The following is a 20,600-nucleotide window of genomic DNA, read 5'->3' on the forward strand; positions in this document are numbered from 1 at the left end:
TACCTGAAACCAGAAAATGTAATGATTATGTAAATGAGTCCAACAATGATTGGGTGGAAAATTGCTTAGTGGGAGCTAGTTGAGACTCTTAATAAAATCTGCTAAATAGAAAGAAATGAAAAAAATTTTTAGATAGCTGTTCTCCGATGAATGGATGGGTGTTTGTTGTTACATAATTTCCTGAAATAACTCTTCTCCCGTCTTTTCCCCAGTTGTTTAGAATAGCAGTGTCCGTCATATTTGTTCCACAGATAACATCAGAAACATCAGCGAAAACCTAAGAAATCAGAACAGATGCAGCACATCATTGGAACTCTTTGCCAAATTTGGAGCGTGATCCTGCAGTTCTGCAGCATAACGAATGAGCTGTGGACTGACACACAACAGAAACACAGCCATTAAGACATCAAGTGAAAATAGCGCATTGGTGATGCAGAAATGAGAACAAGCAGTGACAGAGCTGTGCTAATCCTCTTACGTGAAAGATATTTCTTTCTGTTTGGGCCTCACTAAAGAGTTGTCCACTTTATAGGACTTTATTTCAGCACAAAACCCTCCAGCTGACTCTAATACTGCTTTCACTCATGCTAAAACAGTGATGCACCATGTTCACTCAAAATAAATCACCAGTCTTTTCTGTGAAAAACATGCCTTTCTGTTCAAATGAGGTTCATTATACACTTAAAAATAAAATGGGGTTTTGCAGATATGCCATTAAAAGAACCATTTTTGGTTCTTCAAATAATCTTTCAGAGAACAATTTCTTTTTTTTGAAGAAGAAGAAGAATATTTTAATAATATTTAGAACCTTTTTACTCTATAAAGTGGAATGGAAAGTTTCCATTGATGTTAAAGTATCTTCAGTACATGAAACCATAGATGCCATTAAAAAAAAAAAAAAAAAATTTAGAGCGTAGAATGCTTCCGATTCCTTTTTTTTTTTCAGCAGCCTTGTTTCTGAAGTATTTTTTTCCATTCATTTGTCTCATAAGGATTTACAAAATGTACTTTTTAGAGTTACAAGCCATGAACCAAACTAACCAGCTCTGAGGCAAACAACATTAAAAATGTTAATTTGAGACAAAACAGTGGGAGAAAACGCCTCAAGGTTACGTATGTAACCCTAGTTCCTTGAAGGAACGAGACGCTGCGTCTAGCGCTTTGGGGAACGTCCCTGACGAGACCGACTCTGAATATCGTGTGCAATCCGTCCATCGGAAAGGCGTGACGTCACGGGCGGGGTGACGTAGCGACCAGGAAGCTATAAAAGCACGTGCCGTGCAGCTGGATTCAGCTTAGAATAGGGAAGCAAGCGCCGGCAGGGTTGCCGGGAGTATGGCTTTGCGACGCAGCATCTCGTTCCTTCAAGGAACTAGGGTTCCATACGTAACCTTGAAGCGTTCCTTTTCAGGAACTCGAGCTGCGTCTAGCGCTTTGGGGAACGATGTGCCCACGCTGCCAGACTTCCAAATCCCTGCCTAGTGTGTATCCGAAGAGCACAGCTAAGGCGGGAGAACAGAAGAGCCCGGAGTGGCTCGCATATCAAGATCGTAGAATCTGACAAATGTAGAGGGCGTGGACCACCCCGCAGCGTTGCAGATGTCCAAGAGGGACACACCTGCTGAGAAGGCCTAAGAGGCCGCCATACCCCGAGTAGAGTGAGCCTTGGCCCCCAAAGGAGGGGGAAGACCAGAGGACTCATAGGAGACGTTGATATCCTCGACTATCCAACGACTAAGGGTCTGCTTGGTGGCAGAAGAACCCTTGTTAGAAGGACCGTAGCAAACAAGCAATTGGTCGGATTTTCTCCACAGGGCAGCTCTGTGGACGTATGCGTCCAGTGCTCGCACTGGACACATACAGTTTAGCTTCTCTTGGTCTGGCTCCCGAAAGGGAGGAGGACAGAAGGCCTGCAGTACGATAGGTTGTGGTGTAACAGAGGGAACTTTGGGAACATAACCCGCTCGAGGGTATAAGAATGCTTTGGCCATACCAGGGGCAAAGTCTAGGTAGGTAGGGGCCACCGAAAGGGCCTGGAGATCTCTTTAGAGAGGTGATTGCCAGTAACAGGGCAGTTTTAATCGTCAGATGTCTTTCTGAGATGTCTTGAATTGGCTCGAATGGAGCTTTGCAAAGAGCCTCTAGAACCACAACCAAATCCCAGGGGGGAACACTGGACCGTACTGGAGGTCTCAGCCTCAGCGCACCACGGAGGAAACGTGTAACTAGGGGGTGTCTACCCACTGACTGATCATTGAAAGGGACATGGAAAGCAGCTATGGCCGCCACGTACACCTTTAAGGTGGAATGAGATAACCCCGCAGAGAGCCTGGCTTGTAAAAACTCCAGAACTGTACCAACTGGGCAGTTTGCTGGGTCAAGCTGGCGGTCTCTGCACCATGAAGTGAAGAGTTTCCACTTCAGGGCGTACAGTTTCCTCGTAGAGGGAGCTCTGGATTGGAGTAGGGTCTCAACAACCTCGGTTGAGAGACCAGCTGCTAACAGTTGTACCCCCTCAGGGGCCACACCCACAGCTTCCACAACTCCGGGCGAGGGTGAATTATCGTGCCCTGCGCCTGTGAGAGTAGGTCTGTCCTGATCAGTATCTCCCACGGAGAGCCGTCGAGGAGCGAGACTATATCTGAGAACCATATTCGGCCCTGCCAGAATGGGGCTACTAATAACAGACGGACTCCGTCCTGGCGTACTCTCGCCAGAACTCCCGGGAGCAGAGCGATAGGGGGAAAAGCGTACAGACGAAGCCTCGGCCAGGTCTGTACCATAGCGTCCCATCCCAGAGGAGCTGGATGAACTAGAGAGAACCAGAGGGGACATTGCGATGTCTCCTGAGTCGCAAAGAGGTCCACCTGGGCTGTGCCAAATACTCTCCATATCTGCTTCACCACCTCGGGGTGAAGCATCCATTCCCCGGGCCTCGGCTCCTGCCTCGACAGTATGTCTTCTCCCACATTCAATCTCCCAGGAATATACACTGCTCTGATCGAGAGGAGTTTGCCCTGGGACCACAGAAGGATCTGGTGTGCCAGCTTGTACAAGGGGCGTGAGCGCAGACCCCCCTGGTGATTGATATAAGAGATCACTGATGTGTTGTCGGTACGCACCAGCACATGGTGACCTCTCAGGTCTGGGAGGAAATATTTCAATGCTCGATAGGCTGCTAGCATCTCTTGGCAATTGATGTGCCATGTCAGATGGCGACCACTCCACAGACCGCGGGCAGGATGGCCACTCATGACCGCACCCTAACCGGTGAGGGACGCGTCTGTCGCTAGCGTTACACGGCGACAAGGAGTTCCCAGCACCGTGCCCTGATTCAAGAACCAAGGTTTCTTCCACATGTCTAAGGCACGAAGGCATTGCCGCGTGACCTTGATAACTCGAAGTGGATTTCCCCTCGGGGAAAAGCCCTTGGACTTGAGCCACCACTGTAGGGGTCTCATGTGCAGCAGGCCAAAAGGTGTCACGTTGGACGCAGCTGCCATCAGCCCTAACAATCTCTGGAATTGTTTGACAGTGAGTGACTGGCCTTCTTTGACTCTCTCGACTGATGTGAGGATCGACTCGATCCGAGCAGGAGACAAACGTGCCTGCATCGTGGTCGAATTCCACACTACGCCTAGATAGGTGGTTCTCTGAACTAGAGGAAGTACACTCTTCTTGGCGTTTAGTCTCAAACCCAGCTCCCCCATGTGTGTGAGAACGACATCTCGATGTCGAACCGCCATCTGCTCTGATTGAGCTAGGATCAACCAATCGTCGATATAATTTATAATGCGGATGCCCTGCATACGGAGGGATACCAGAGCCGCATCTACACATTTCGTGAACGTGCGGGTTGAGAGTGCGAGGCCAAAGGGAAGTACTTGATATTGATAAGCTTTGCCCCCAAAAGCGAACCTCAGAAACCTCCTGTGTTGTGGAAGGATGGATATGTGGAAGTATGCGTCTTTGAGATCTATTGTGACAAACCAGTCCTCGGATCTGATTTGAGCTACAACCTGGTTGACAGTGAGCATTTTGAACTTCAGTGGAATAACTGAGCGGTTCAGGTGACGTAAGTCTAAGATCGGACGCAACCCCCCATCCTTCTTTGGAACTATGAAATACCGGCTGTAAAACCCGGATTTCCTGTATAGAGGAGGGACCACCTTAATGGCCTCCTTCCTTAATCGGGTATTCACTTCTTGTTCCATACCCAGAGCCTGCTGGGGGCCGACCACAGTTGGTGTAACCCCGTTGAACTTCGGTGGTGGATGACCAAACTGAATGCAATAGCCTCTTTCTATTGTGCGCAGGACCCACTGAGATACATTTGGCAGTAGTTTCCACGCTGCTAAATAATCTACTAAGGGAATCAGTCTCTCGAGACTGACCTCTGGTGTAAGAGGCCCCCGAAGGGGCAGCGAGCATCCCAGCTCCGCTGCCCTCACGGGCGGAAATAACTGGAAGTAGTGCTCGCTGGAGGCCGCTGCGGCCTGAAACTCTGGCAGGGTTGGCAGACTGACCTCCTGAGGGCACTCAGGTGAGGCAGGCACCGTATAATGAGGTGGACCGCGCTCTACCCCAGTAGAGGCTACCCTCAAGATCCTGGCGTCAGGATCTTTTCGTCGAGGACTTCCGGGCTTCGATGACAGATCTTAAATCGGACTTAGCCCTAGAAGCCCCTGACTCAGAGCGTCGCTGAGGCCCTCGGTCCCGTCGTGGGGGAGCACGAGCGGCGACACTCTGTGACATGTCTGTCTTTAAGTTCAACCAAAAATCAAAATTATGTCATTAATAACTCACCCTCATGTCGTTCCAAACCCATAAGACCCCCATTTATCTTCTGAACAAAGTTTAAGATATTTTAGATTTAGTCCGAGAGCTCTCAGTCCCTCGATTGAAACTTTGTGTACGGTCTACTGTCCATGTCCAGAAAGGTAAGAAAAACATCATCAAAGTAGTCCATGTGACATCAGAGGGTCAGTTAGAATTTTTTGAAGCATCGAAAATACATATTGGTCCAAAAATAGCAAAAACTACGACTTTATTCAGCATTGTCTTCTCTTCCGTGTCTGTTGTGAGAGAGAGTTCAAAACAAAGCAGTTTGTGATATCCGGTTTGCGAACGAATCATTCAAAGTAAACGGATCTTTTTGAACCAGTTCACCAAATCGAACTGAATCGTTTTAAACGGTTCACGTCTCCAATACGAATTAATCCACAAATGACTTAAGCTGTTAACTTTTTTAATGTGGCTGACACTCCCTCTGAGTTTAAACAAACCAATATCCCGGAGTAATTCATTTACTCAAACAGTACACTGACTGAACTGCTGTGAAGAGAGAACTGAAGATGAACACCGAGCCGAGTTCTTTGTAGTTCAGTTCTTTGAAGTGTATCAGTCCAAAAGAATTTAAATAAAAAGCGTCCATACATAATAAAAAGTGTCTTACACGGCTTTGGGGGTGAACAAGGGCCTTCTGTAGCAAATCGATGTGTTTTTCTAAGAAAAAATATCCACATTCAAAATTTAATTATCACTTTAATGTAGCTTGCGCCAACAGTTGTACACGGAATCAGTTCTGGGCTGAAGACTTATGGGGTCAGCGCTGCACATGCGTCGGTAAGGCTCGTGAAAACATTGATTCACTACAGGAGGCCTTTGTTCACCCCCCGGAGCAATGTGAGACACTTTTTTTTTATACTAGTATTGTAACTAAGTCTTATACACCTACTGTAGGATGACTTGAGAATGAGTCATTTATGGACTAATTTTCATTTTTGGGTGAACTAACCCTTTAAGGCCCAGGTATACTTCACTTTACTTGTTCCATTCCATCTCTTGCTCAGCTGCTTTCACAGTGTTCAACCATGAAAGAGCGGGAAAGGATGAGAGCGACACATGCTCAGTATCACCTACTTGACTCGTTCGGTCTCAACATTCACTTCACGCCTCACGCGGATCGTCTAAGCAGTCACAATAATTGGGCTGCATGTGGATGGTGTGCGTGAATGTCAGCAGACACTTAATTGCATCCCGTGGACAGTGTGTGGATTGTTGCGTAACACTGACAGCTGAAGTATACTTTGGGCTTTAACGTATTCAAACCAAACTTGGTGTATGTTAAAACAATTATGACTCCAGGGTACCTGAACAGTTTCAGCACAGTGCCGCCTAGAGGTTAGGAGATGTGCAACATGGTTATTTATTTATTTAACTTCTGAACAGTTTTGCCAAAAAATATTTTTTTTTTTTTTAGATTCAAGGCGACATACTGAGTTGAACAATTTTCCCATTTAAAATTTTTTTGTAAAATGATACATTTTACAAATGCATTGGCGTATCATCACAAAATTTGTTATGTGTCTGAAGCACTGAACGTTTTTGTGCAATCCCACCTTGTGGTCAAAAATCATAATAATATTTCAAAATATGCCAATAGCTATTGATTAGTTTTGCCTATTGTCATTTATCTGGTCTTGATGACCATGCCGAGAACATCAATACCAATTTTGCCATAATCGACCAAACTTCCTGTCCTACATTTAGATTTTTGAAAACCTACTTTTTCAAACTCATCCTAAACCGTTAGTCTGATTTTTTTATCCGTTTATTTTTATTTATTTTTTGTTCACAGGCAGCAAAGGATACATGCTTTTAAAAACAGACTGAAGAAGGTACATTGGTATACTGACAAAGCTGCAAAGCATTATGGGCCATTCACTATTGTCCATCTGTGCTAATGTATTGGTAGTGCATGATTTTTGACCTTTACATATTTTGTGGGGGTTGTTTTGCTCACGGCCCCAGCTGACAGTTTTACTGCTGATCTGATTCAGTGATGTAGCCTCTCAGCTACACGCTGGATGTATTTTGCTCTACAAACAGCAGAAGTCTTGTCTTACACTAAATCTTTTTGTCTCATTTTGTCAAACACACGTGTCCACGCTGGCCCAGGCCCATACTGATTACATTTGTCTCTGACAAACAAAAACACTTGATCCACAGCACCTTGCATATCCTGTGTAATGTGACCACACCTTGCCCTGCTGCATATCCCAGGATCCTCTCTTCCTATGTATGTCCACCCATTCCCATGACAGCTTGGTGTTGAAAGTGTGAGCGGACTATAGGGCTGTGCAAAAAATCGAATGCGATTTTCATGCACATCTCATCAGTAAAGACGCTCCTGTAATTAGAAGTATATCTCCAGCACGTGCGTTCAGATCAAGGTTGCCAGGTTTTCACAACAAATCCTGCCCAGTTGCTTCTCAAAACTAGTCCAAAACTAGCCCAATCGCGCTTCCAGAAGGTTCCCCGATAAAAAATTGCTTCCCGGGGTTAAAATATACGTTTTTTTTAGCAGGGTTGCCTCAGTAAAATTCGTATTTTAGGGGCTAAATATCACTATATTTGTATTGGGGTCACTTTGACCCGCGGACATGAAAAACAATCGCAGACTTGGCAACACCGGTTGGCATTTACTACACCAAGCCGTAATTCACTGACAATCTACACAAAATCAATGTTAAAATCGCAGGCGATTCTTTGTCGATTTTGAAAACGATTTTGTGTTAGTTGTCAGTAGACTACGGCTCTGTGTGGTAACTGCCGCTCCACCTGAACCAGTGTTGCCAAGTCTGCGATTGTTTTTTTTTTATGTCCGCGGTTTGATCAACCCCAATACCAATAACGTGATATTTAGCCCCTAAAATGCGAATTTTACCACAAAATATATATTAACCCCGGGAAGCAATTTTTATCTGAGACCCTCCTGGAAACACGATTGGGCTAGTTTTGGACTAGTTTTAAGAAGCAACTGGGCAAGATTTGTTGTCAAAACCTGGCAACCCTTTTCTGAACGCACGTGCTGGAGATATACTTCTAATTACAGGAGCGTCTTTACTGATGAGATGTGCATGAAAATCGCATTCGATTTTTTGCACAGCCCTAGCGGACTATCAATGTATGCATGTTCGCCACTCTGCTCAACACATCCCACATCCCATCTATAATACACAAATCTGCTGTCACACACTTCTTGGCTTCAGTTAGAATGGTCCTTAAAAAATGGTTCATGCATAAAGTAAATATTTATATAAAATATACAGTATGTACACTTTTTAAGTTCAGTAAGTTTTATTAAGCAGTGCTTTGAAGTGAGTAAACGTGAAAGTAAGGACATTTATGTTACAAAACATATATATTTTAAACACAGATTTAAAGTCTATTTATGAAAAAATATATATTTAATGATGCATTTAAAAATGGTCACCACATTTGTTAGTATATTATTATTATTATTATTATTATTATTATTATTATTATTATTATTATTATTATTATTATTATTATAAATTATTAAGTGATTAAAATGGGTTGGTGTGTCAAAAGTGTGTATGTTCCAGGTGTGTTTTATTCAGCATGTATGCATGTTTTTTGTGGTGTGACATCAGTGCTGTGTTTTCAGTCTCTTATGTAAGTAAATGTATGCGTGTGTCCATGTAAAATGAGTTCCAGGTGTGTAACACATGATAGGCATTTCATTTGTTTATCCCAGACCATCTTTGGTGTGTGTGTCTATGTGTTTGTGTGTGTAATAAGGATCTCTAGTTTCTAGATGTACAGTATGTTCATGCCTGAGGAATTATACTCTCTTTCTGAATCTATCAGCTCTTCATTAGTCTCTTCAAAATCACAATAACTGCAGTCAATCCCTCCAGCAGAACTCACTATTACACACTCACATGCCTTCAGATCCTAATTAGGAAAGTCCTAATTAGGGTCCAGTCTTGTGTCTGAAGGGCCGCCTGCCTGTAGACTATCAGCCCTTCAAGTGGAGTCACACATATCTTAATTATGAGTTTTAAAACACGTGAATAACCAGTGAAGTCATACTTACATGGGTGAAATGATGATACAAAGTTGCCGATTTGTGCTGTTGGAAGGAACGTGATTATTAGAATATTACCTGATTTTCCTGTGTTCACTGTCTCTCTCTCTCTCTCTCATTCAGGAAAAGCCATATAAATGCAGCGAGTGCAACAAGGCCTTCAGTCAGAAGCGTGGCCTGGATGAACACATGCGCACACACACTGGAGAGAAGCCCTTCCAGTGTGACGTGAGTTACACACGCAGACCGCATTGCATAATGCTGCATTCTAACACACAAGCACAGGCTCTTTTTATGTCTGATAATGGCTGACTATCACACAACCGCTCTTGACGCACCACAGCCACATCCCAATGGAAGAGCAGAGAGAGAGAGGTGGCTTGTGGGTAGTGTGTGACGTTCAGCAGGGGTTTAGCCTAAGACCGCTGGAAGAGCTAAAGCCGGTCTTGAGTTTAACCCTGCGGCCCACGCAGAGTCCACATAATCAGCACCGTGACGCGCATCAGACCACGAACCAGAACGCCCTCACGGCACATACACCAGCACACACTCACGCTGTGTTTGCATGAGTCTATGTGAGTGTGAGGCTGTTACTGTGGTATCAAAGCCGCAGTGGAAGGATGTCCTGCCACGCGGACACAAGGACGAAACCGCCCTGTGCAAACTGACCCATCTCTGACCCTTCAGCGCCTTAAGACACACACAATCAGCTCCAAACCACAGCAGTTTTGAACTCCTCTCTATCTTCTCACAGTCCCTGAAAAGATGTTTGTGTCCATTGGTGAATCCTGCGTCATAGTCTCCAGCTCTTAGGATACACACACGGTCCAGCAAATCAGGGCTTAGATTAGTGTTCAAACTTCATTCAATGTTTACTTTCATAGAGGAACAACTAAGAAGTCACCATTTACTCACTTTCATGTCCTTCCTGTGTGAAAAACGCACCTGTCACTTGTTTCCTTGCAATTACATTGAAAGACTACAGGAGCTTTCAAGATACAAAGAGGTACCATAAGGACTTTAGATTTAACTGACCAAGTTTGGTGTTGATCTGAATAAATCTCTAGGAGGAGTTCAACCCCTGAAAATGGCAAAAACAACAACAATTTTGCAGAGAAAATTCTAAATAACTGACTTCCTGTTGGGATTCGGATTTCGTATCAAGAGACTTTTTCGTAGGAATTGGTGTGTTAGATGAGTGTACCGATTTTCGTACATGTACGTGAAACATAGCTCGAGGCGCACTCCGTTGAAAGTGTATAGGTGGCGCTATAGATGGCTATTTTGCCACACCCGATGGAATATTGGCCTTCAGATCTGTTCAGGCCAGGACTCTTCTCACACATGTGAAGTTTGGGGAAGATCGGACATTTTATGCATGAGTTATAATATCTTTTATTCCCACACGCCTTTTAATGAAAACTCAAGATCTTCACAACTAAACAATTTCGGTACCAAAACAAAACACAAAAATATGCTAATTAAAAATTATCACTAAAAATAAAACCAATGCCATTCTTTATACTTATTTACAATTTTGTTTAAAGTTCTTCTACAAGTAATATAATTATGAAAAACAGTAAACAAGTTTCACCCAAATTTAATTTGTCTTTTAATTTATGAAATTTAAACACATTTTATTTTTTGGTAAATAAAGGGGATTTGCTATAAAAATTAAAGCATGGAAGAAATATTGTGTGATTAATTTTTAATTAACAGTAGTAGCAGTATCACATACATTTTACAAAATAATAGTAATATATCTAGCACAATGCCTTTATGTAAAAATGAATTTGTAATGAATGCATATTTGTCATTTATCTGAACTTAAGACTGGTGGTGATGCTTAAGACATTTTTGTTCATTGAGGTTTTCTGTAAAAAAAAAAAAATAGTAATAGATCATAATAATTATTATTAAAAGATAATAATACTACTAATTCTACTACCATACTACTGTGCAATATACAAAGCACTATGGATTGATGAGCTGCTGATTCATGAATATTAATCACGTTGTCTGCGTTCGGTCAATCTGATTTGCTGAAATCAAAACAGGGACGGTAATAGATTAGCGCCAGCCAATGAAATTGCCATTTGCGCATTAGCTCCGCCCACTACTGGAGAAACCGGCATATCTTCTGCTTGTTCGAAAATATGAATAATTCTAAATGAAGTCCATTATTTTGACAGGAGAAGACAACAAAGAATATAGTTTACATGTAGCATGTCGATTCAGCGTGGTAAGACTCTCGCTCTCTCTCTTTGCATGTGTGAGAAACAGAGCTATCAGCAAAGCGACGGCGAGTCGTGCGCCTTGACACAGAGTTTACAGTTCGGCAAATACCATAGACAGTAAAAGAGGCAAATACAGGTGTACTGTGCATCCATTGAGATGAATTGAAAAGTACAGATCCTTTGATGGAGAGAAAACTCTGAAGCGCTCAGTGTTCAGCGAGTGAAAATATATCTGAGAATATATCTAAAGAATTTATTAGCCAATGGCTAACAATAGACATAATTTAGTCGCCCTGAGTAAAATTTATTCACATATGTGAGTGATTTACTCGCAATGTAGAGGCTGTTTTGACGGTTTTCCGTGAATAACTTTAAATTGACACTGGTTTTACTCAAATGAAATGGTAAAATGCTTGTGAAGTGACTCAGAACAGTTCTGGTGATGTTGTTTGTGTATTTATGTCCTCATTATTGCAAGCATCATGCGCTTCAGCCTATGTAGTAAACAAACCATTCATTCATTTACACAGAAACGTGCAGAACATGCAGGATGCAGATTTCAACCAACTTTTGCGGCTTAACATTTACAGATACTGGTCCATATGGAGATTTGATTTTGATTAATTTATGCTAACTTTGACAAATTCCGTGATTGTCCATATTAAAATGTAAGTTTCATTTTGATGACTGGATTTTGAGATTCCGTCCGCGTTTTCTGCTTCGCGGAAATCATAGTGCTGAACCGGGTTTGAACGGGACCTTGGTACTACCGGTACTTAAAGAAACCTGGTACCGTGACATTTTCATTTTTTTAGTAGTCTTTTGACAACACTAGTTGCCAATAGGTGGCGCTATGACTATAACTGAATATGGGCATGTCAATCTGTTCACGTTCGAAGTGTTATCAAATATTTGAAGTTTGGGGCAGATTGGACATTGTATGTCTGAGTTATAGCAACTTCATTTTTCATGGCGAATCATCGAAATTCGCCAGGCCGCCACGGACACGCCCTTCAACAAAAACAAAAAGATCTTCGCTATTTAACATCGCAAAGGCCTTTAGATTAGGCATACCAAATTTGGTGTTGATCTGAATAAATCTCTAGGAGGAGTTCGTTCAAATACAACGCATGGAAATGACAAAAATTACACAAAATTTGCTCATAATATTAAAAATAACCTACTTCCTGTTGGGTTTAGAATTTTGCTCCAAGAGTCTTTTTTGTAGGTATTGGTGTGTTACTTATGTGTGCCAATTTTCGTGCATGTACGTGAAACATAGCTGGAAGGCTGTTGATTTTCTTAGTATAGGTGGCGCTGTCGAGCCATTTTGCCACACCCTCTTCTGAATCCTATATCAGACGTAAATGTTCACCAGGTTTGACGCGTGTGCAAAGTTTCAGGACTTTTTGAGCATGTTTAAGCCCTAAAAAAAATGCGATTCATTTGGGAGAAGAAGAAGTGGAATAATAATAATAAACGGAGCAGATACAATAGGGTCCTCGCACCATCGGTGCTCGGGCCCTAATAAACAAAACAGATACAACAGGGTCCTTGCACCTTGGTACTCGGGCCCTAATAAATGTGGTTCATATGAATCAGAATCCCATGCCTTCTGAAGTCATGTGACAGTGTTGTGTGTACGACCGACCAAAGTGAAGTCATTCTTCATCGATAATCTTCCCCTGCAGTGAGCTGTTAACCACCGAGGCCAGATCACTGAGTTTGACACAAGAACCGGATCACTGTGACTCATGAGCGATAATGATAAAAACCAGTGCAATTCAAAGTTTTGACTCCTGGTCTTACTAAGCATTATTCATAAGGGCATTCATCAGTAGGGCTGTCACCATATCAGAAGGCCAAAGGAATTCATAACAATAATATTCAGATCCAATTCAGAACATACTTACATACATGAATGAATGAATGTGTTAGTTAACATTCTTATTCATTTATTCTAATTTTTGTCACATTCAAACTATAAGTGTAGGTCAGTAGAAATTAGAAAGAATTTGTAACTATAAATATATAGTTCAGTCATGATCAGCCAATCAGAAGTATGTCCTAATCCACATATCCATATACATTGTATCCTAGCCTGTGTTCGGCACATTGCACGATTATGAAAGCTTATATTATCCCTCCTCCTCCCCAGCACCACCTGTAGAGATCTGCTGGGGGGTTATGCATTTCTTGCAGCAGGCTTCCTTTGTTATTTTTAACTAAGCTGAACAAATAATTGTATTTGCTCAGCAGCAGCAGCGTAGAAGATCTCATCCGCCAAAATCAAGCTTTTGTATATTTCATGCCCATTACAATAAATGCTGGATAAAATAATAATCACTCGGAGGGCTGTCATGACTGAACTGTACAGAAGCGTTCTAGTATCTAACTGCTGATTAGCACTTCCTTGAAGCCTGGGACATCTAAAACCATGTTTGTTTGTTTTTTAGGTGCAGGAATTGTTACATTTTCTTTTGATTACATTTTGAAATGTGAATTAAATGATGTTTTATACTTTAACTTGATTACCACTGTTTTTAAATAATAAATGTGCATTAAATCATAAATTTAGAAAAAAACAAAATAGAACAAACAACACAGTATTTCTAGAAAGAAAGGAAGAATAAACACATTTCATAGGGTTCATTTATTGTATAAATCACATTAAATTATTCAGTTTTTTCAGTTTTATTAATTAAATTGATTAGACATGATTTTATATTTTTAACATTTAATTAAACCATTAAAATGAAATCCAGAAATATTTTTTATTAAGTAGCTGCCTGTTTTATATTTTTATACATCTGTCAGATGAATTGTAAGTGTGAGCACGTACATTAATTGAAACGCACCTCACTTCAAAAAGTATGATTTAATTATGCTACAGATGTGATTGATTCCTCAAATAATGTTGAGGAGAGTAGTGCTGTTACTATTCCTCACATCAGACCTACAATTTAATGCTTTATTAGTGTTCTCTCTTAGGCCCTGTGTAAATTAAGAGAGTTATATTAAGATACACACTCACACATATGCAGCTTCCAACTTTGCCAGCAGTGAACTCACTCCTCAGGAGATTATTGAGAAATCTAAACACACACACACACACACACACACTTTGCTGAGGAAAATGAGAAACATTCCCCCTCTATTCATTTCATTTCTATGGCAAACTGCAAGCATGTCTTTCTATTTTGACTGTTTTAAAGAGTATAAGCGAATGAAATTGGCTGTTTCCTCAGTTTTTTTCTCTCTGCTTTTGACTTGACAAGTCTTTTAAACCTGGAGTGATCTGATCTGAAATCTGGCGCTCTGATGACAGTTGTTAGAACGGCTTCCATTGATGATGGCAAATTATCCCGGGACTTCTTTCATGCACAGCATTTTTGAAGTGCAGCGTGCCAGAAACTATCCATACTCCAAATTCATTTTATTTTAATATTTGACTGCATTTTAAGTGGTCTGTGGGGTGGTCATGCCTGTCTTTCACGGCTCCCGTTGAAGTTAAAGAACACACAATTTTGTGTCAAAACGAGGATTTGAACACTTCAACCTTTTATTGCCACATTTTTGGCCTAAGAAATCGGCTCAGATCTTGTTATTCTGTTTTAGATTGTGAGTGATGGTGTTTTAGATTTACTAAAGAAAGTGACGGAAAAAAAAAAAGTGATGTGACATTCAGCCAAGTATGGTGACCCATACTCAGAATTTATGCTCTGCGTTTAACCCATCCAAAGTGCACACACACCGTGAACACACACCCGGAGCAGTGGGCAGCCCGGGGAGCAGTTGGGGGTTCAATGTCTTGCTCAAGAGCACCTCAGTCATGGTATTGAAGGAGGAGAGAGCACTGTAAATTCACTCCCCCAACTACAATTCCTGCCGCCCCGAAACTTGAACTCGCAACCTTTGTATGGTGTCTTGTAGAGGCTGTTGTGTAACGGAATTAAACCAGAGCGTGTTGTGTTCACAAAGAGCTTTAGATCTGAACCGCACCGCATGTGCTGTGGACGTCTGAGAGGCTCTGGGTGTGTTTAGCATGCACACTGCTCCGAGAGCCCTGAGATGAATGCAAGTACTGACCAGAAGGCAAAAATAATAACATGAAAAAAAGTTTGGATTTTTTAACACTTTTCATGACCATGCAAGCAATGAGAATCTGTGAAGATTTGTTAGCCTTTGTTTGTCAGAATAGCTGACTCGTAAAACATGTGAAAACCAATATAGCGAGCGCACAAGCATCCACTTACATGTTGTGATGTGCAGTATGACTGAAATCTAATATATGACTTTGATTCATTGTATGTCCCAGTAACAGTTGTTAAAACAGTTCACCCCCAAAATACACTACCATTCAAAAGATGTTTTTTGAGAAGTAAATCAGTATATTAGAATGATTTCTGAAGAGTCATGTGACACTGAAGACTGGAGGAATGATGCTGAAAATACAGATGCGGATCACAGGAAAATACATTAAACAATATATTCACATAGAAAAGTGTCGCTTTAAATTGAAATAATATTTCACAATATTAATGTTTTGACTGCATTTTAATCAAACAAGTGCAGCACTGGTGAGCATAAGAGAATTTTTTGTTTTGTTTTTATTTGGAACAATAGTATATAGTAATAGTTTAGCATCTCTGTAGCAGCGTTTTTACAACAACATGTCCACTTCATGTGACAGTGAGAGACCGAAACTAATAAGTCGTCTATCACGGCATTAAGTGCTTTTTCATGCTGTTTAAAAAAAAATATCTCTCACTGTCTATTCTTGGAGATGAAGAATATTGTGTGTTCTTGGAGAGATCAAGTTGATTTATCATGTGAAATTGATTTGTGTGCCATTTGTGATGCATATTTGAGTGAGTGAGTGAGTGAGTGAGTGAGTGTGTGTGTGTGTGTGTGTGTGTGTGTGTGTGTGTGTGTGTGTGTGTGTGTGTGTGTGTGTGTGTGTGTGTGTGTGTGTGTGTGTGTGTGTGTGTGTGTGTGTGTGTGTGTCGTGGCACCAAGCCTCTGCTCAGACTGCAGGATTTAACTCAATCCGATTTACTGCTTGGTTTGGCTTCACTTTGCTAACTGGCTGTTTCTGAGTGTCTGTTTTGTTGGCAGTGTTGTGTCCAGTGGTTCTGCTGTGTGTGTGTGTGTGTCTGAACCAATAGCATGTGGCAAACTTTAGAAGATTTCTCCCTGGCTTGCAGTTCTTTGGTTGTGTTTTTATTTCTTCAGTTATTGGTTGTTTGTGTGTCTACTCTGATGTATTGAGCATTGCCTTCACATCCTCTTTGCGGTCACAGGGCATGAAGTCACACTAACACACGAAACATAACAGCATGAAGTCTGTAAACCAAAGCTGTTTCACAACATGTGAAATGCCAAAATAAAAACCATCCTCTCATGGATCTTTTTCATTGGTTATGTAACATAAATCCACTTACGGCTACTAGTCTAATTTATTATGTCCTGTCCTACCAAAGTCACGGCCACAGTGTAGGTTTGCCAGGCCATTGCTTATGTAGTGGCTGAAGTGCTTGTTAGCGTGTTGCTAAATGGTTTCAGGATGGTTTCTTGGTGAATGATTACTAGTTTAAGCCAACAGCTCACTCCAGTGGCCTTTATTTCATATCTCAATGATATTTTAGGACCCTATTTTAATGATCTAATCTCAAAGTGTAAAGCGCATGACACTGGTGCACTCTGGGTGTGTCCAAATCCACTTTTGCTATTGTAATGACGGAAAAACGGTCCATGCGCCTGGGCGCATTTCTGGAATGGGTTGTCCCTATTCTCTTAATTAGTAATGGCGTAACGTTCAATCAGAGTGTCATCTCCCATTCCCATTCATTAAGAGCGAGATGTGCTCGCGCCATGGCGGACCGACATTTTGGTCCAAAAATAGCAAAAATAGACTTTATTAGGCATTGTCTTCTCTTCCGGTTCTGTTGTGCGAGAGAGTTCAAAACAAAGCAGTTTGTGATATCCGGTTCGCGAACGAATCATTCGATGTAACCGGATCTTTTTGAACCAGATTACCTTTTTACCAAATTGAACTGAATCGTTTTAAACGGTTCGCGTCTCCAATACGCATTAATCCACAAATGACTTAAGCTGTTAACTTTTTTAATGTGGCTGACACTCCCTCTGAGTACAAACAAACCCATAATCCCGAAGTAATTCATTTACTCAAACAGTACACTGACTGAACTGCTGTGAAGAGAGAGATGAATGCCGAGCCAGATAATGAACAAAAGAACCGGTTGCATCCACCAAAGCTCAGAGCGATGAGTCAGTTAATATATATATATGTGTGTGTATTGGCATGATTGTTCAATTAATTAGCCAATTTCATTCATCATTATAAGTAGTAATAGGCTGAATTGCAAATAGGTAGCTTAATTCTAAAACATGCAATGACTATCCATCATTACATTTTTATATTTATGTAGCCTACACAATAATATTCGTTTACACTGTAATCCTTTTGTTTTTATATTTGGCAAGTTTGTGTGATGCGCATCCCTCTGTGTAATAAGCAAAGTTAATGCGCACTGTGGACCCGCCCAGAGGCGCATTTTCTACCAACGCGCTCTTTAAATAACAAAAAAATATTGTGCCATTGACTTTAGACCAGGTTGAGTTGGTCTATTGCACAGTCTATTTTCAGCTCCTTAAAATAGCAATGCGCCTGAACACACCTCTTTTTTGGACCAGCATGCCCATGGGCCCACAAATGGGCGCAAATGCATTTGCTAATTAAACGACATGGCGCTGGAAAGGAAAATGCAAACGGCATTGGACTAAAACTAGCAAACACACTTGCATCACATTGTGCCAGGTGTATGATAGGGCCCCTAGTCTCTGAATACCTTTCTTCAATGTAAGCCTGCAGGTATGAAAAATATAAACATTTTTATTTGTTTATATATATATACAGTGGTTAAAGTGGGATTTGGCAGGTGGGGGAACCCCTCAAATTTTGTGTAGGTGCAACAGATAAAAATTACTCGCCGTGGGACAACATATTGAGTATCATGGTATAGAAATAATTTTTGGGACAAGAGTGTCACTGTGGAACCAAGTATCACAATACTTATTTACTTGATATTTTAATGGTTTTATTGTTTTGTTTTGTTTTAACTGCCTTTGCCTAATTACTATTCATGGACATTTTTGTCTCTTTCAATAGTGACAAGTTGGAGTGCTAGCCAACTACCTTGCAGTTAACCTTATGTTTGTCACAAGGTTATGATAGTTTTGCATTTTTAAATTAGTTTTTATTTAAATATCATTCTCAATTTTGTTTTAAATTTCAGTTTAGTTTCATCAATGGTTTTGTTAGTTTTAGTTTTTTTATTTTGCAAACACATTTCTATATAGTTTTTATTTAATTTTATTTAGTTTTAGTTTCAGTTTTAGTAATCATATTATATTATTTTATTAGTTGTTAGTAGAGCAAAAGTTAGTAATAGTTTAGTAGAGCAAACAGAACACTTCCAGTGAAGACGAAAGCAAGACATTTAATTTCATCAAAGTTTTTTTTTTTGCACAGATTAGTTAACTCTTAATAATAAAAATAAAATAATGGTATGAGATTAAACAACAAATAAATAAAAAAATAAATGCAATTTATATATATACAAGTAAAAACTTCAGACAAACTAATTCATATTAAAGATGAAATTGTGTGTCTGTCTGTTTGTGTACAGTGTGTGTGTGTGTGTGTGTGTGTGTGTGTGTGCGTGTGTGTGTGTGTTGTCCTGGTATTCTCTACATTGTGGGGAAATGTGTCTCCACATGGATGATAATATTAAAAACAAAGATAATAACAGCACATTTCAGCCTGCCAACCCTTTGTGAAAATATGACATCTCAAACATACAGTAGAAGTAGGCTACAATAAAGTTTTTTTGTTTTTTTTTGTGCTTGACGGTCTTGTTTTGCTGTTGCACCAGTGTCTCACACAAGAAACTAAAAATGCAGCGCTCAAGTTTAAAGTTCAACTTCTGTCTCATAACCTGTGTTATTTTCCATTTCACTGCCACAGACGCATCCTTTATGATCAGCTGCTTAGGATTAACAGCATTAGCGATGTGTTCAAGGTTACAGTCCTTCACTGAGCGGTTAATCGCCTCATCAGCTTCACGCGCGAACAGGCATTTCCCTAAACAGCCACAGGCCAGATTTTCCGCACACAGTAAATAGCTTATTAATAACGAAAACGTTTATTAATTTTCGCTAATTAACATTTTATTTCAGTAACTGTTGTTAGTTTCGTTTCGTTTTTCATTTATTGTGATTTTTTATTATTATTATTATTATTCCAGTTTACGAAAATAAATGTTTTGATTTGACCAATAGTTTGTGTTAGTTTCAGTTTATGTTTACGAAAATATATATTAAATATATTATTATTTTTATTTATTTATTTTTTCAATGAGGAAACCATTGAATTATTGTTTATTCTTTGTGTGTTTGTGTATTTCTAGGTGTGTGACCTGTCGTTTAGTTTGAAGAAGATGTTGATCAGACACAAACTGACCCATAATCCCAACAGACCCATGGCTGAATGCTCCCTGTGCCACAAGAAGTTCACCCGCAACGACTACCTCAAAGTCCACATGGAGAACGTCCACGGAGAGACAGAGGGATAGACAGTCATGCACAAACATATTCACATCCACTCAAGCCATATATAAAACCAGTATACAAAGAACACATACATACACAGGGTACAAACAACAGACATTTTCACAAGCTTAAGTGTCCATGCTCCTTCCAAAGATCTGTATTATCTACATGTACAGAACCGCTTTAGTTCCTTCAGACATTTAACACTTTATCAGACTGATTGGACTCATTAAATGGCATTTAATTATGGCTGGGGGTTCATATCCAAATAGGAGGAAAGCATGAAAATGTGCAATTGTACAGAGCAAAGTATAGCCATCATATTGATCCATTTCATTTCTCTGTTCATGTTTGTCCTTTTGTATGTAAATATCAGATTTAGATGTTTTTCAGAAATGTTAAGAGATGTTGCGTGACCAAAGAACATGGCATACCAATTTTCTACATCCTTGTTGAGAGTAAAGTTTGTTGGTTTGCATTTAACTGTATTATCCAATATTTATCATTTTATATTTTAAGCGTTTGGGTTCACACGAGGTTTGTATTTGATTGAAAGATTACCATGTTGTGTTAACATCTAAGTTTGCATTTTCGTTTTGATAAGTGAACGATTTAATCACTGATATCACTAATCTGCTCAGTCTGTTGTTTATGTTTTTGTTAAATAAACATTTGTCCCGACCCTGCCCCGTCCATCTGCAGGAGACATGTTGCAGTTCTCTGTGGGATACACAAGACAGTGCTTCTGCCCTGATCACATTTGCTTTTAGTTAATTATTAACATTTGATTCTTGGTAAATGGTTGGAGGAATCGGATGTGCTCTGATCCTTGA

At 40.5% G+C, this 20,600-nt stretch overlaps 1 protein-coding gene across 1 annotated transcript in view; it reads left to right on the top strand.

Annotated features, from left to right (window-relative positions):
- LOC132129573 (PR domain zinc finger protein 5-like) overlaps window positions 1-20,453 on the top strand; it is a 95,505-nt gene extending 75,052 nt beyond the window's left edge. Inside the window, exons 15-16 of the mRNA XM_059541206.1 lie at window positions 9,020-9,124; window positions 19,626-20,453. Of these exons, the coding sequence (XP_059397189.1) occupies window positions 9,020-9,124; window positions 19,626-19,790 (270 nt within the window). The 3' untranslated portion in view covers window positions 19,791-20,453. The remainder of the gene's footprint in view (window positions 1-9,019; window positions 9,125-19,625) is intronic.
- The last annotated feature ends 147 nt before the right edge of the window (window positions 20,454-20,600 follow it).

Source organism: Carassius carassius, chromosome 46 (assembly GCF_963082965.1).
Source record: "Carassius carassius chromosome 46, fCarCar2.1, whole genome shotgun sequence".
Classification (NCBI taxonomy): Eukaryota; Metazoa; Chordata; class Actinopteri; order Cypriniformes; family Cyprinidae; genus Carassius; species Carassius carassius.